General features: G+C 38.7%; 2 protein-coding genes across 2 annotated transcripts; one reads left to right on the top strand and one right to left on the bottom strand.

The window, feature by feature from the left end:
* Positions 1-133: 133 nt before the first annotated feature.
* Positions 134-4,954, bottom strand: nip7 (NIP7 nucleolar pre-rRNA processing protein). Its single transcript, XM_061964370.1, has 5 exons — positions 4,769-4,954; positions 4,578-4,664; positions 4,290-4,428; positions 483-623; positions 134-390 (listed from the first exon to the last, which is right to left on the bottom strand). The coding sequence occupies exons 1-5, from the start codon at positions 4,822-4,824 to the stop codon at positions 271-273; spliced, it is 543 nt and encodes a 180-aa protein (XP_061820354.1). The 5' UTR covers positions 4,825-4,954; the 3' UTR covers positions 134-270.
* Positions 4,923-15,240, top strand: cdc42se2 (CDC42 small effector 2). The gene is made up of 5 exons (XM_061964371.2): positions 4,923-5,058; positions 6,267-6,493; positions 10,267-10,368; positions 10,454-10,532; positions 14,583-15,240. Exons 2-4 carry the CDS (start codon positions 6,440-6,442, stop codon positions 10,526-10,528), a joined length of 231 nt encoding a protein of 76 aa, XP_061820355.1. The 5' UTR covers positions 4,923-5,058; positions 6,267-6,439; the 3' UTR covers positions 10,529-10,532; positions 14,583-15,240.
* Positions 15,241-16,008: the final 768 nt, after the last annotated feature.

The raw sequence follows: 16,008 nt of genomic DNA, 5'->3' as shown, positions 1-16,008 counted from the left end.
AAATATTCAGGGTTCATTCATAAAGTTGTTCCTCCATCCATCCATCCATCCGATCTTCTGCTTATCCGAGGTCGGGTCGCGGGCGGAAGTTGTTCCTACCGGTATTCCTTTCAAATCAAATTACACAATTGCATTTCCAACACGATTAGGATTTATTTTCAACAATGTCAGGTATCAAAAAATATGCAGATGCCTGCAAGGTACTGCAGCAGCTGACAAAACAGCTAAACCTAATGAAGTGAAGGTCCAACTATGTGAAAGAATCTGGATTTAAGTTAAAGTGTCTTCAGTCCTTATGAACTCTCCCACATCAGCCTGGTGGAACACAACAATGGACATGGGGTCCACTCGTCTGCACTCTTGCGTGGTCTTGGCTGCTACTCCAAAACCCTGGCAAGAAAACATCAATCCCAATTGATGTCTGCATACACATGTACAGTGTGACAGTTGTCATGGCAACACAACTCCTAGAGCCAACCTACCAGAGGCACATCCGCCATGGAGTAGACCACCACACCTTGGTACCGCGCTGTGTTCTCTGTGATCCTCCCCATACCGGATTTTAGGATGTGGTTCCCGTAGAGGAAAGACTGCTCTGCTCCAGGTCTCACCCACACTTTGAACTTCACAAATAAGGATCAGAAGATATTGATATTAGGGCTAATCAACTGGCGGGCCGGTGGACCAAATCCGGCCAGTGAGTTAATTTCAAGCAATTGACGTATTTGCAGTAGTTTAAGGGATATTCAAGTAAATTGCTTTGAGGCCACATTTCCAGAAACCTAAAGCCTTGGGGCCCGGACTTCTACCTTCACTATTAGTCCCATGTTGTATATTCTGCAGAACCAGCATCCTCTACAGTAGAGATTTTATTTTGGTTTATTTAATGATAGAGTTACAAAAGCGCTCTGTTTTAGGGACCTTCCGCCAAAATGAGACTCTCAAATTTTTTTACCTGAACTCATGGGCCCTAATGATGAAAAAGAGAACACATGAAATGTAACTTTGAGGAACACTACTAATATAACTAAAGAAGTTGGAACAAATGACTACTGATGGCGTCTGAAGTAAACAAGCTACAGCCAATTGTTTTCGTAATGTGATTAATTAAAAGAGGAGTTAAAGTAGTACCCTGGGGAACGCCTCATTTATGTAAATCACAAGTTTGGACCAAATGTTCTAAGTTTCCTAGCAAGATTAAAATGTCAATGCAAGGATCTGCCAATGTGTTTACACTGGTCCAAGTTCCGCTATACCAGTGGTTGTAAAACTTGTCACCAAGTACCATCTCAGAAAACACTTGGCTCTCCAAGTACCACCATAATGGCCAACATTAAAACACAGTAGCGTAGTAGGCCTAAGCATTCATTAAAAATACAGCAGAGGTTTTATTAAAGTATTTTTTATATTTTTGGTTACTGTAACATTGCACACAGTTTAAACAGTAACAATGTCTTTGAATACAGGAACATAAAGCACTAATCACTTAATTATTTGGCGTACCACAAGATGGAGCCCATGTGCCACCATTTGAGAATAACTGCTCTATACAACAGGAGCATTTCAGTGTTTCTAGGAATTTGCTGCAAAAATGTTTGTCTCCAAAGTTTTGAAATAAACCTAGAGGGTGATGTGTTGTCATTCCTAGGCTGGATTTGGCCACAAGTTTAATAGCCCTGCAGTAGGCTTCTAAAAACACCAGAGCACTCCTTTTTTTGCAGTACGGTTTGTAGTAGGATCTTTGACTAGTGCAACATATAGCTTTAATTTATGATTTCCATACAAAATATTAATAGTGATGTGGTACATTTACTGTCCATGTGATTAGGTACACACAGGCAATCTAATGCCTTCAAAAGGATAAATAGAAAAGCGTGGTGAACGTCCATATCAACTTGACATAAAGTTATTTCTTGTTTATTTTGAACATGAACACACTTACAGCAAAATACATCACACAATTTCATATCATTTCTCTTTACATCATGTCCGAAAAGGAGTAGGACGAAGCAAAACTTATTTAATCCTACCCCTTCCCACTTCAGAGTGTTTACAAATACATACGTTAATTTACTGACTTCTTTTTGTAGCACAATTACATCAGTGAATGATTAATACAGCAGTTCTTGTAATAGATAATTAAGTCAGTCATGATAAACATACTGAGATGAAGAATATCCCATTTTCAATAAAGTTGAAGGTCTTTCTCACAATTCTTCTTTGTACTTTGTAAGCACTATTAATTTGAACAACCTCTTAAACTGGATCTTATAACAAGGACTGTTTTTCACTGCTGGACTCTAGAAAGAGGTTCCGCAGCCTCCGAAACAGAACCTGCAGGTTTTGTAATAGCTTCTTCCCTCAGGCCGTAAGACTCTTGAACGCATCATAATTATCCCCTCAACTCCCCCCAAAATGGATTAACTTGCTGGAATAAAAAAGACAATATAACATACATCTATAAACGTGGATGCATATGAAAAAGTGCAATATATTTATCTGTACAGTAACCTATTTATTTATATATGCACCTTATTGCTTTTTTATTCTGCACTACCATGAGCTGATGTAACGAAATTTTGTTCTTATCTGTACTGTAAAGTTCAAATTTGAATGACAATAAACAGGAAGTCTAAATTTTATAAGTACATTGTTTAACTTCTTTACCTAATCCATTCCATAATTTAATTCCACATACTGATATGCTAAAGGTTTTATAGTGTTGTACGTGCATACAAATGTTTTAAATTAGTTTTACCTCTAAGGTTATATTTCTCCTCTTTAGTTGAGAAGAATTGTTGTACATTCTTGGGTAGCAGGTTATAGTTTGCTTTGTACATCATTTTAGCGGTTTGCAATTTTACCAAATCATTGAAGTTCAATATTTTTGACTCAATAAATAAAGGGTTTGTATGTTCTCTATATCCAACATTATGTATCAGTCTAAGTGATCTTTTTTGTAACACTGTTAATGAATGAGTTGTAAATTAAAAAAAACATTTCAGTTCTCCACCTATGCAAACCACAATAACAACAAACAATATGTGTATACACATGGAAAAAATCCTCAGTGCCGAACTCTGTAGAATTTGCACCTGGCTCGCTGACAATAAGCTATCCATACACTTAGGTAAAACGGAATCCATCCTATTTGGGTCCCAAATCAACCTTAAGAAAGTCAATGACTTCACTATAAAAGTGGGTGACATTGTTATCACCAGGAAAGATGAGGTCACCTACCTAGTTTCCATTCTAGAGGCTAATATTTCCTGTGATAAAATGGCAACCAAGGTAATCAAAAAGGTCAACCAACGAACAAGATTTCTCGATAGAATCTCCTCTGGTCAACAAAAGCACCATGAAGATTCTAGCGGGAACTCTCATTCAAACCTTTTTCGATTACGCATGCACCTCCTGGTACCCTAGCACCTCCAAAACCCTCAAATCTAGACTCCAAACATCCCAGAACAAGCTAGTCGGATTACTTCTAGACCTCCACCCCAGATCCCACCTCACTCCTACCCACTTCTCCAAAGTGGGCTGGCTCAGGGTAGAGGACAAAGTAAAACAACTTGCACTGAGCCTAGTCTATAAAATTCGCTACACCTCCCTGATACCGAAGTACATGTCAAACTACTTCCTTAACGTAAATGACCGCCATAACCACAACACCAGGGGGAGCTCCACAAACCACGTTAAACCCAGATTCCGATCTAACAAAGGTCTTAACTCATTCTCCTTCTATGCCACATCAATATGGAATGCACTCCCAACAGGTGTAAAAGAAAGTGCATCTCTATCCTCCTTCAAAACCACACTAAAAGAACACCTCCAGGCAACTACAACCCTAGACTAACCCCCTCCCCCACCACATCCCACCTCCCCGGATTGTAAATAATCAAATATATATATACTTGTTCTTATGCTTTCTGAGCTCACTATGTTCACTGCTCCCTGTACATATCCTACCAAGTCAGACCTACACTATTCCAATGTCCATTTCTCAGATGATATAATTGTTGATGACTGAAGTGCTGATATCAACCATACCTAACCTCCTCCACATCCCACCCCCGGGATTTTAAATAATGTAAATAATTCAATGTATATATACTCTGGTGATTAACTTGTGTGATGACTGTATTATGCTGATAGTATATATTTGAACCATGAATTGATTAACGTGGACCCCGACCTCGGGTGTTACCATTTAATGGTCAATTGTACGGAATATGTACTGTACTGTGCAATCTACTAATAAAAGTTTCAATCAATCACTGTCAGCTCACCTTTGCATATGGAGCCAGGAAATCCAGAGCAGTGATGTGGAGCCGGAACTTCTTTGTTTTGGTATACTTCCCAAAGCAAGTGCCCGCAGACACTAATTTATCCCGGGCAATGTTTGTAGACAGTTTTAGGATCCTCTCACTGTGAACCAAAGACGGAGACTCTTGTTGTATTAAAATGGATTAAAACAGCGTCAAAATGTGTTGGTAATGCACCCATCCATCCATCCATCCATTTTTTACCGCTTGTCCCTTTCGGGGTCACGGTAATAAAAATAAACCTACATATACCTCATGTAATATACGCGATCATGGTGAAGCCTGAAGCAATATGTGCCGTCCGGTCTGTCGACAAGGAGCTTGATGTTTTCACCGATACTGTTATGAGACAAATACGCCATTAAGAAATCACATGCACTAGCTAGCATAGCATGCTAACCATAAATACAACATGCGTCAAAACGTGCTTTCACTGGACTTACTATTTAGACAACTTCTCAAACAATGCTTTCGTCTCCTCTTCAGTTAGCGGTCTCATTTTATTTATTTTTTGTCTTAATTTAAAACTATTATCTTGGAATAAATGTACGTCCCAAGAAACAACGTGTGCGCGTGGGTAGAAAAGCACACCGGAAGAGGACGCACTTTAAAACGGAAGTGGAGTGAATTTAAAACGGAAGTGGAGTGAATGTTTCAAGCTCCTACTTCCTTGTGTTGTTGCGTCCTGTTACCTATTCAGTCCATCGTACGCTTGGATTTGGGCAAACGTCTGGTAAGATTATTTTTTCCCGAAATGAAAATGCATTGCTGTTGTTGCAACGTACGAAATTGTTGTTTTGAATTGTCTTGTTTTTTTGTTTTTTTACATTTGGCTTGCAGTTTCGGAAATAGGCTAAGTTAGCATGTTAGCTTAGCTTAGCTGTCAGTGGAGAAAAGCAGTAAAAAAGGAACCGCGGCTAACAAGCTAACCCTTTTCGCGGCTGGTGTTAACACAACTAGTCACGGAATACTATATTAATAATAACACATAATGTGACATGAATTAATCATATTTATTCTTTTTCTTGATTTTTGACGTTAGCAGTCGGCTCGTGAAGGTATTTTTTTAAATGATCCGCTCCGGTGATGCAGAGTTACATAACCCTCATTTGTTTGTAAATAGCAATTACGCCGTGGTGCGGTAATCCAAGATCACAAACACAGCAAATAATCCCCTTTTTGAGTTGCAATACATTGATTTAATGACTAGTCCATCGTTGGGTTGGGAAATAAACCGGGTTGTCGGTTAGTGTTAAAGTAAATAGTGGCCTGTTGACATTTAAACTGAGTCATTGATCAAATATGACAGGAATCAACTTGATAACATTATAAACGCCACCTTTTGAAATATGTTTGCTCTGTTGCATACATCAAAAATTGATATTCAATGTTCCAAATAGTTTTGCATTTGTTGGATGATGGATCCAGCATTTCCCTCCTGTTTGACCAAAAAAAGTTATTTTCTGTTCACCATCAGGGTTGAAATAATTAGGCTATTGTCTCCCGACGTGACATCCCTTGGGACGGCTTTAAATTCAATTCCCTCCAAACATAGCCTGCCCTTCACATTCCTCCATTAGTCTTCTCTCCCAGCCACATTCCCATATAGATAAACAGGGACTGAGCAAATGTCACCCCAAAGATTACAATAAAGGAGCCTTTACATGACCTGGTGTAATGAAACACATCCCTAAATAAAACATGACTTATTGACAATTTGTCTATAATAGGTCACTGCACAGGCACATCCGCTACATTCTGACCCAGTTTCTGTTTTATGGCCTCCTGTTATTGCAAGCATGTCTTTGCTTCTTCATACGCCACATTTTTTTCTTTCGTGGTTACTCGCCACAAGCTTTAAGGTGGAAAAACCTATCATACCTGTGAATGTGTTGTAGAAGTACTTGCTTTGACCTCATTATTTGGACTTTTGTGTTTTAGAATTATAGGGGGGGGTTCCTTGCATTGGGCCAACCGTTCATGCCCCTTGGAGAGGCCGCTGTCAGTTCCCACTGTGCGTCTGCGGCTCTGCTGACATCATACAGGAAGACAAACGGTCGAGTGGCGGCTGAATAGAGACAGGAAACCGCTGCAGCTTCGTCACGGGCCTCAGGATGACTGAATTCTGGGTTTGTTTCAGCTGCTGTATCGCCGAGCAGCCGCAGCCTGTGAGTATTACGCCATTACTGCACAGCGTAGTCATTCTTGTTTCTGTTGTAAAATAAATGGGGGCCAATCGAAGGTACCCTATCAGCCACACACAAACTATCTCAACCATGCGTTTTGCCTCATACTCCGTTTATACAACAAACCGTCTCCAGTAAAGTTTATTTTTTTGGCTAAGTATATACCTCAGTTTTAAGGTCTCAGTTCAGTTCTTTTTCAATACACTCTGGTTCGGGCAGCTTTTAGAACACACATGCAGGTTCACAACATAGCGTAGTTCACAAACATTTGTCATAGAAAGCAGTAGAAAGATTCGTAGGAGGAGAGTAAGACGCAATATCAAGTCATTTTGCAGTAAATTGGCAGCTAAAAAATCATGTTACACTGGCTGGTATGTACAGTAATTAGCAGAAACTCATTAATGCTATGGCGACCCCTGAACACCTATTATACTGTTTTTTAATAATGTAGGATCAGCCCAGACACCTCATGTTGTGTTTGTGAAATTGTCAACACAATGCTGTTATACAGAATGACCACTGCTTCTGTTCACAGCATACTTTTTGTAGCTTCAGACTCTGGCTGCACTATTATGATCACAATAATAATCATGGTTTCTTTTCTTAATATTGAAATCACATTTGTTTCAATATGTTAGATAAAACATATTTGTGTTACCTAAAGGTCGGGAGTCTACTTGTGGTGTTGGAGTCACCAAAGTGGCGAACGACATCATGTAATTTGCATACCTGCCAACTACTCCGGTTTTCCCGTAATTAGTACGGTTTTCATCAACCTATTCCGGGTTACGGTTGCAGTGATAAAAAATACGGTTTTTCATTCATTTAAAAAAAATATTTTTTTTTAAAAAATTTCACGAAATCGCGTAACAACAATGACAATCGACACTGCTTCCCGTAACTTCCTATCGAGCCATACCGAATGCCATGCGCGAGGCTATTTATAGCACCGCTGCCAAGCACGAGGCACTAGTTGCCATTGTTTCCAAACGAGCGAACGATCATGGAATCAGCCGGAGAAAAATCGCAAACGAGTCTTAAACCGAAAAGAAAACTGCAGTCATTCCGTAAAGAATATTCAAAAGCCTATCCGGGAATAATTATCCGTTCCAAAAAGGGTGAAAACTACGCGAATTGCACCTTGTGCAGACAAGATTTTTCGATCGGACACGGAGGAATTAGCGATGTAAAAGACCACGTTGGGACAAAAAAAACACAAGTCTAATGCCGTTGCTAGCGATACAAGTGGAAAACTTCCAACGTTTTTCGTCGCCCAAACAGATTCTTTGGATGTGATAAATGCCGAAGTTTTATTTATGATGCTATTGAATTACATTTTAATGAAGTAAACTTATCATAAAGTTACCATATCATTTTTCAGTATGATCAATCTGATAGAATAAATTTGGATTTTAGTCACAAAAAGGTAATGACACCAATGTTATCTATTGGAATTGTTTAGTACTGTTATACTGTTAAAAGTGTTTATACTATTTATGCTTTCAAGTCCAAGTTGAAGAAATCTTGTTAAATGTTGACAGCATAACTACCAAAATACAGAAGTATGTCCTTAATATTTTTGCAGTGCTATTTCTGTTGAAAAGTTAAAATGATTACATTAGAGATGTGATGTGTCACTTTTCAAGTGTCTGATGGCTTAAATTAATTTTCATTAATTTTTCATATTTTGAATTCTTTTGAAAGGCTTACAAAAAAAACTACATTTGAATTGTAATTCCATGCTATTGACAGGACTATTAATTTTAATGAAGTTAGCTTACCATGTTTACAGTGTGATAATTGTGATAGAAATGTGAATTTTAGGCACAGAATATTTTTTACAATTGAACAAGGCAGTAGATTATACAAGCTTGGACAGAAAGTTAATAATGACACCAATTTTTTTTTTAATGGAATTGTTTAGTACTGTTATACCATTTGTTTACAGTAAAAAGTGTTTATACTGTTTATACTTTCAATTAACAAATTGAAGTCTTGTGAAAGGTTGACAGGATAACTGTCATTAACTGTCAAAATAATTTCAAACTATTGAAGTTAGCTTACAGAATAAACTTGTCAATCAACCCATATGATTTTTGCTGTAATATTTTTGTTTTGAAAAGTCACTGTGACTGATAGAAAAGTGATGGTTTTAGCAACATTTTAACCTGTCTGAATGCTAATAATCATTTTGCGTCAGGGGGCGAAGGAACCCCCCACCAGGACTTTGTCCTGGACCTACCGGGGCCTGCGGCCCCTGGACCCTGGCTACTAGGTTTTTCTGATTTCAAAAGTTGGCAGGTATGAATTTGTAATGACATAGTCTAAAAAAAAAAAAAAGGGGGGCTAAATTAACGTTACACAAATATTTAAAGTCAATTTGGTTTTTTGTTCATTATTAGTGTTAGCATGTCGTATTTTACATCCAATTCCAATTACATGATGCCTTTAGCTTCATTTGATTGATTTTTGATGGTTTTAAAACAACAGGCACAGAGCCATTAGACAACCGCCCTTGAGCTAATCATAGATGTATTAGTTTGTAGCGTGAAACACGTATATTAAATGACAAAATACAGAAATATAGGTTGTTTAGCGTAAAGATTGTACTCAACATGAAAGAGGATTTCAATGCACATTCACATTTTGGCATTCTTTGGGTCCATAAGCATGTGCAGATACAGGGTGTGCATCAGTGCCAGCTGCTGGACTTTCAAGTTGGGGAAGTTTTTTGTCCAGCTACTCTCTAAACAGGAATACAGTCTACAACAGGGGTCTCCAAACTTTTTGACTCGAGGGGCCGCATTGGGTAAAAAAAAATGTGTGTGTGTACAACGTAATTAAAGTTGAAAAGATGCTCTGGCAGTGGTTTATATTTTGAGACCGCTGATTGGCTCATTTTGCTGTCAATGAAAAAGGGATTCAGCCTCAGACATCATATCCAATCATCATGCGGAAGTTCAGCTAAGGCCAAGCCCACTTTCCATATGCTTCCAGAGACGCCCAGTCTCCGTAGGCAGGACAAAGCTGAGCATTTATCCAATGACTGTCTCGTTTGGCGGCAGTGTAACAACCAACTCTATACTCCCCCCATTGAAGTCAATGGACACTCGGCTTCAACAGTGTTTCATGCACTGTGAAGAAAGTTACGTTAGCTCTTGCGAAAGTTAGAGCATATTTAGTCAATGAAATGTAAACAGGAGAACATATTTGACCAATTATTTATTTTTCTTTTTAAAATAGGGTAAGCTAAGCTTCCCTCGCAGTGTTAGAGTAATCGGCGAGAAGTGTAGGCACTTGACAGAAAAGAGTCTCCAAACTGTATTTAGCACGATGGATAGCCGTTAATCCTGTTAGTGCAACTCCAAGGAGACAAGCAGAGCAGTGTGTTGTGCAAGCCTAATAACAGCGGTGGGGTCTCGAACGCCTCCATGGAAGTCGCAGATGTGAAATGGGGCGACTGGTTTCAGCAGCCAAGAAAAATGTCCTTAATGCCGGCCGCCACGGTGTGGGGGTAGTCACGGAGCTTTGTGTGAAAGGGCTTGATTTGATGTACAGCTTTTTGAATGTTAATATCGCCAACAATCACCCACATTTAATGGTTGCAGCCAAAATCTTCTGACAATAGTTTAGTTCCAAATGCTAGTATACTGTAGTACATTTGTGGTAGCCACAGTGACCCGGTGAAAGCAGGTGAGAGAGAGATCAATTGTTTGTTGGACAACAACTCATGTTTGTTCTTCCCTCATTTTCAGAAACGGCGGCGACGAATCGACCGCTCCATGATCGGCGAGCCAACAAACTTTGTACACACCACACACGTCGGCTCGGGCGACATGGGCCTGGGATTAGCCTCGGTGGGTATATGGATCTCTTTCTCCTCAAAAAAACCAATGATATCATAGTTTGACTTACTGAATAGCAACTGATGAATGCTTCCAGGTGGACCTGGTTCAAGCCCAGATGAAGTCCAAAGGTGGATATGTAGACGGCGGCTCTGAAGGGTCACAATTATAACAAGGTGAGAGATGATCTGCAGTAAATTGTTGTACGTCGACAACCCGATTACACGTTAAATTGGAATCTGTAAGGTCATATGAAAGAACAAAAATATAAATAATCCGTTCCAGGGTCAAATTTTCGCCGTCATCATAAGACCTTTACATTAAAGTGTTCTTTATTACTGACATTTTAACATTCCTTACTATCACAGATGTGTAAAAATAAGTTGTGCGTGTGTGTGTGTATATTTTATGATAACAATGATTTCCAAATAGGGTAGCACCTACTAATGGACATGAAATTGGTTTTAGCATCTTTAATGTACAAAATGTATCAAAGTGGCCCACCCAATTCTTTCATTTGTCAGTATACCGCCCTTTTGGAGGCACAAATTCTGAATTGTACAAGTCCAACTTCAGAGTCATACTAAATAGTTTAAATGTAACATATGACAGTTTTCTGTCACACAAAACAGAGAATTTAATAAAAATAATTTAAGTTGACATATTAAACTTATACACTCCACATGAGTCATGTCGACTTTGCTGGTCTAATTACTTGATTTATTTTGTTATGAATTGTCCTTTGTGAAAGAACAGACGCTTTTTGACCGATTGCATTTCCTGTTTCTGCACACCAGCACAAAAGGAACTTGTCACCCAGAACAACATCTGCTTTGATTGCAGCAAACCATAACTATGACAACTACAACTCGGCAAGGCTACTTTTTGCTCACACGCCTCTTGTTTGCCTTGTGACTATGACTCAGCTCATAGGTCAGTTATTACTTCTAGCCATAATGATTGCCATTATGGGTGGCCTAATACAGAATACATTCGCTGGACTTGTCATTAAAGGGGACATATGATGATTTTAATCTACATATAAAAAACTTTCTTGTGGTCTAGATAATATGGATTGGATATGCTATGGCATATCCAACCATATTTTTGAGTCTGCCTGCAAGAGGTTCAATTCTGGAGGCATTCCGAGATTGCAAATGTTTACAGTGCATCCAGAAATTATTCACAGCGCTTTAATTTTTCCACATTTTGCTATGGTGCAGCCTTATTCCAAAATGGTATACATTTGTTCTTGTCCTCAAATTCTACTGACAATGTGAAGTGTTTTTAATTTATTTATTTATTTTTTAATTTAGCAAATTTATTAAAAATAAAATAATAAAAAAATCACATGTATTTATGTATTCACAGCCTTTGCTCAATACTTTGTTGATGCATTTTTGGCAGAAATTACACCCTCAACTCTTTTTAATTACGATGCCACAAGCTTAGCATACTTATCTTTGGGCAGTTTCGCTCATTCCTCGTTGCCCATTCCTCTTTGCAGCACCTCTCTAGCTCCATCAGGTTGGATGGGAAGCGTTGGTTTTCAGCCAGGTTGTCTGTGTACATTGCTGCATTCATCTTAGTCTAGTCAGGGAGGTGACCAAGAACCCAATGGCCACTCTATCAAAGCTCCAGCATTCCTCTGTGTAGAGGAGAACCTTTCAATCTCTGCAGCAGTCCATCAGTCAGGCATGTATGGTAGAGTGGCCAGACCGAAACCATTTCTTAGTAAAAAGTTTGCCAAAATACAACTGAAAGACTCTTAGACCATGAGAAACCAAATTATCTGGTCTAATGAGAAAAAGGTTGACATCTTTGGTGTGATTGCCAGGCATCATGTTTTGAGGAAACCAGGCACTGCTCATCACCAGGCCAAAACCATCACTACAGTGAAGCATGGTTTTCAGCGGCAGTAACTGGGAGACTAGTCAGGATAGAAGGAAAGATATAAAATCTAATCCATTATTATTATTATTGTTATATGCAGCAAAATACAGAGACATCCTAGATGAGAACCGCTTTTCATCCAACCTATTGGATTTTGAGCGGTGCTGCAAAGAGGAATGGGCGAAACTGCCCAAAGATACGTTTGCGAAGCTTGTGGTATCGTATTCAAAAAGACTTGAACATGTAATTGCTGCCAAAGGTGCATCATCAACGTTTTGAGCAAAGGCTGTGGCTGTGTACATGTGTTTTTTGTTGTTTTTTAATACATTCGAGAGACAAAAAATATATATTTTCACATTGTCATCATGGGATATTGTGTGTGGAATTTTGAGGACAAAAATGAATTTATTTCATTTTGGAGTAAGGCTGTAACATAACAAAATGTGGAAAAATTTAAGCGCTGCAAATACTCTCCGGATGCACTGTAAATATATATCTTGAAGTCTTCTCCGCTATTTTTCTTGCAGACACGGTCGAAAATAAACTTTGTATAGATTAAACCTGTCACAACATTAGGTAGACCTACACACCACCGATTGATTCGGAAAGTGTATTTTTTTAATTTATGTCACTGCATGAAGCACACTGTCGTTATTATGCACATGCCAATTTTATATCAAAATAATTCTTTATTATGTGTTTCTTCATAGCCTCTTTTGTCTGAGAGCTTTACTTTACATCCAAATAAGTACGCCCACCTCGTTGTGACGTCACAATGTAACTAGACTGCAAAATCCTGTAAACAGAGGAATCCTAAACTGAATTGCATGAACCTTATAAATTGATGCTTTGGCTTTGTTCAACACTAGTATCCAACATTGTAACATTTGTAAGTCAGAAAAGACTAAAATCATCAAAAGTCCCCTTAAAATACTCGATATCAAATACAAGAGCTGTTTCACTTATACTTTTTTTTTTTAAGATAATAATGAGCATTTTGATAATTACCTAGTCATAAAAAAAAAAATTTTCCCTTTAGTATGAAGAATAATGTTGTCTTACATGCTAACATATACATATTCTAATTTAGCAATGTCTATGTTATTGTGGTTGTGTATTACTTTACAAATGTGTGTTGTCATATATTTACTGCCTTATTTAGCTGCAGGTGAGGCACAAAATGTTTCACACATTGGACGCTCTTGTGTCCAGATTCCCTTCACTTTTGCAGGAAGTTCAGTGAAATCTCGATTTACGAACTTAATTGGTTCTTGAGCCTAGTTTGTAAATAGAAAAGTTAGTTGAAGCAACGTTTTTCATAAGAAACAATGTAAATATGAATAATGGGTTCCAGCCTCTACAAAAGTTTAGATTTTATTAAAGATGTGTACACTTTGGACTAGAGATGTCCGATAATATCGGCCGATAAATGCTTTAAAATGTTATATTGGAAATTATCGGTATCGGTTTCAAAAAGTAAAATGTATGACTTTTTAAAACGCTGCTGTACGGAGTGGTACACGGACGTAGGGAGAACTACAGAGTGCCAATAAACCTTAAAGGCATTGCCTTTGCCTGCCGGTCCAATCACATAGTATATACGGCTATTCACACACACAAGTGAATGCCTCGCATACTTGGTCAACAGCCATACAGGTCACACTAAGGGTGGCCGTATAAACAACTTTAACACTGTTACAAATATGTGCCACACTGTGAACCCACACCAAAGAAGAATGACAAACACATTTCGGGAGAACATCTGCACCCTAACACAACATAAACACAACAGAACAAATACCCAGAACCCCTTGCAGCACTAACTCTTCCGGGACGCTACAATATACACCCCCCGCTACCCCCTATCCCCCCTTCAACCCCGCCCCCTCAACCCCGCCCACCTCAACCTCCGCATGTCCCAAATTTCAAGCTGCTGTTTTGAGGCATGTTAAAAAAAAATAATGCACTTTGTGACTTCAATAATAAATATGGCAGTGCCATGTTGGCATTTTTTTTCCATAACTTGAGTTGATTTATTTTAGGAAAACTTTGTTACATTGTTTAATGCATCTAGCATGAAATTAGGCATAATAATGTGTTAATTCCACGACTGTATATATCGGTATCGGTTGATATCGGAAATCGGTAATTAAGAGTTGGACAATATCGGATATCGGCAAAAAAGCCTACTTTGGACACAATTTAAAGTGCAATACAGTGCAAACATAACAAGGAGGCGATGGATTAACCTTCTATGTAATAAAAAAGTCAAAACAGAAGTAGTAGAAACACGCTAACATGAACGCTAACATGTGACTTCTCCCTCCTCACAGCCCTTCATTGTGGAAACTACTGTTGTTTATATGAGGAAGCAGTTCAGTCCTTCATGGACGCAGGACCAAAAGATAAAACTACTGCTTTTTCCCATAATGTTGTGTATATAATTTTTATTTTCCATTTCTTTTTTTGTTTTGTTTTATGAAAGCACTGCTATCAATTTGTTGCCATGCTGTTGCACTGTAAAGAGTAGCAGTTAGGAAGAGGAGGCTTTAATACGCTCATCATCTCAGTAAGTCAGACGTATGCTTGTGTGTATGCATGAGGGACAACTATTTTTGCTCTCGGAGCCCACGTCGGATGCTTGTATTTATTATCGCATTTGCAAACGGACCTCACGGTGGCTGGGCCACGCCGCGCAGTTGGAACCTTCCATTTCCGTCTTTTCCTTCTCGGGAGGTTTAAAAAAAAAAAAAAAAAAAAAAAAGGTGGAAGGGGCAAATTAAGTTTCTTTTTCTTTTTTTCAGAGAAATCTCATGATCCTCTGAGTTGCCTTCAGGGTCTCATTGCTGTTTTCTAATAATAAACTTGAATTGAGTAGAGTACACTGGACCACACCATGTACACTCACGCCTGCTTTAGGAATTCCACTTTTTTTTTTACACTCATTTACATCCAGTCATGTAGAATTTTAATAAACTGTTAATTTACTTATCTGTCGTCATGTTCTTTTTGGTTTTCATTCATTATTTATCATTTTTTGCAAAGGCAAAGTTCCACCAGGTGCGTCCGCAGAGCTGATACTAGTCATTCGTCAACTTTCACCAGCTGCGCTGCGTTGCGTGTCCACTCCGTCCCATCACCGGAACAAATATGCAAGGTTTCTATTTTTACCAGCTTTGGCAGTAAAGCCGCAGCAATTTCGCACACATAAGGGAAGAAGGGGACAGGAACTTCAGAATAAAATGTTCCACGTTTACGAATACCATGTTAAAAGCACAAAAATTAAGAAAACTAAGACAAATCCAAACAAGTCCGCCCCTTTTCTCCTTCTCCAGTTGGACCATTGTTGTTGAATTCATCCCACATAACAATTGTCTTGCCGCGCTCTGCACGCAGCCAGTGAGTGTTGGCGAAGCAGCACAAACGCACCGAGTGGAATCCCAATTTTTATTTTCAAAACAGCAATTTTTCAGTTCAGCTTTTTTCGTACATGCATAGCCAGGAAAGACAAACAGTGCAGTAACTAAAACTGAAAGCAACATGGTGTTCTTCCACCTTTATGGACCTAGTGAATGTTCCACCTTTGCGGATTATTCACATGCTTTTTAACGCCGCTAAGGACATTTTTCCTCTGTTTTCTTGCTCGTCAGCAGGATTACACAAAACCTCCTTGTGGAGCTTTAGGGGTAGGGAGGCAGGGTTTGAAGAAAAAAAAAAAGAAAAAACTAAATGACGAATGCAGGAATCGTAACCAGAAAT

Source organism: Nerophis lumbriciformis, linkage group LG06, assembly GCF_033978685.3.
Source record: "Nerophis lumbriciformis linkage group LG06, RoL_Nlum_v2.1, whole genome shotgun sequence".
Lineage (NCBI taxonomy): Eukaryota > Metazoa > Chordata > Actinopteri > Syngnathiformes > Syngnathidae > Nerophis > Nerophis lumbriciformis.
This window is presented reverse-complemented; position numbering and strand designations above follow the sequence as displayed.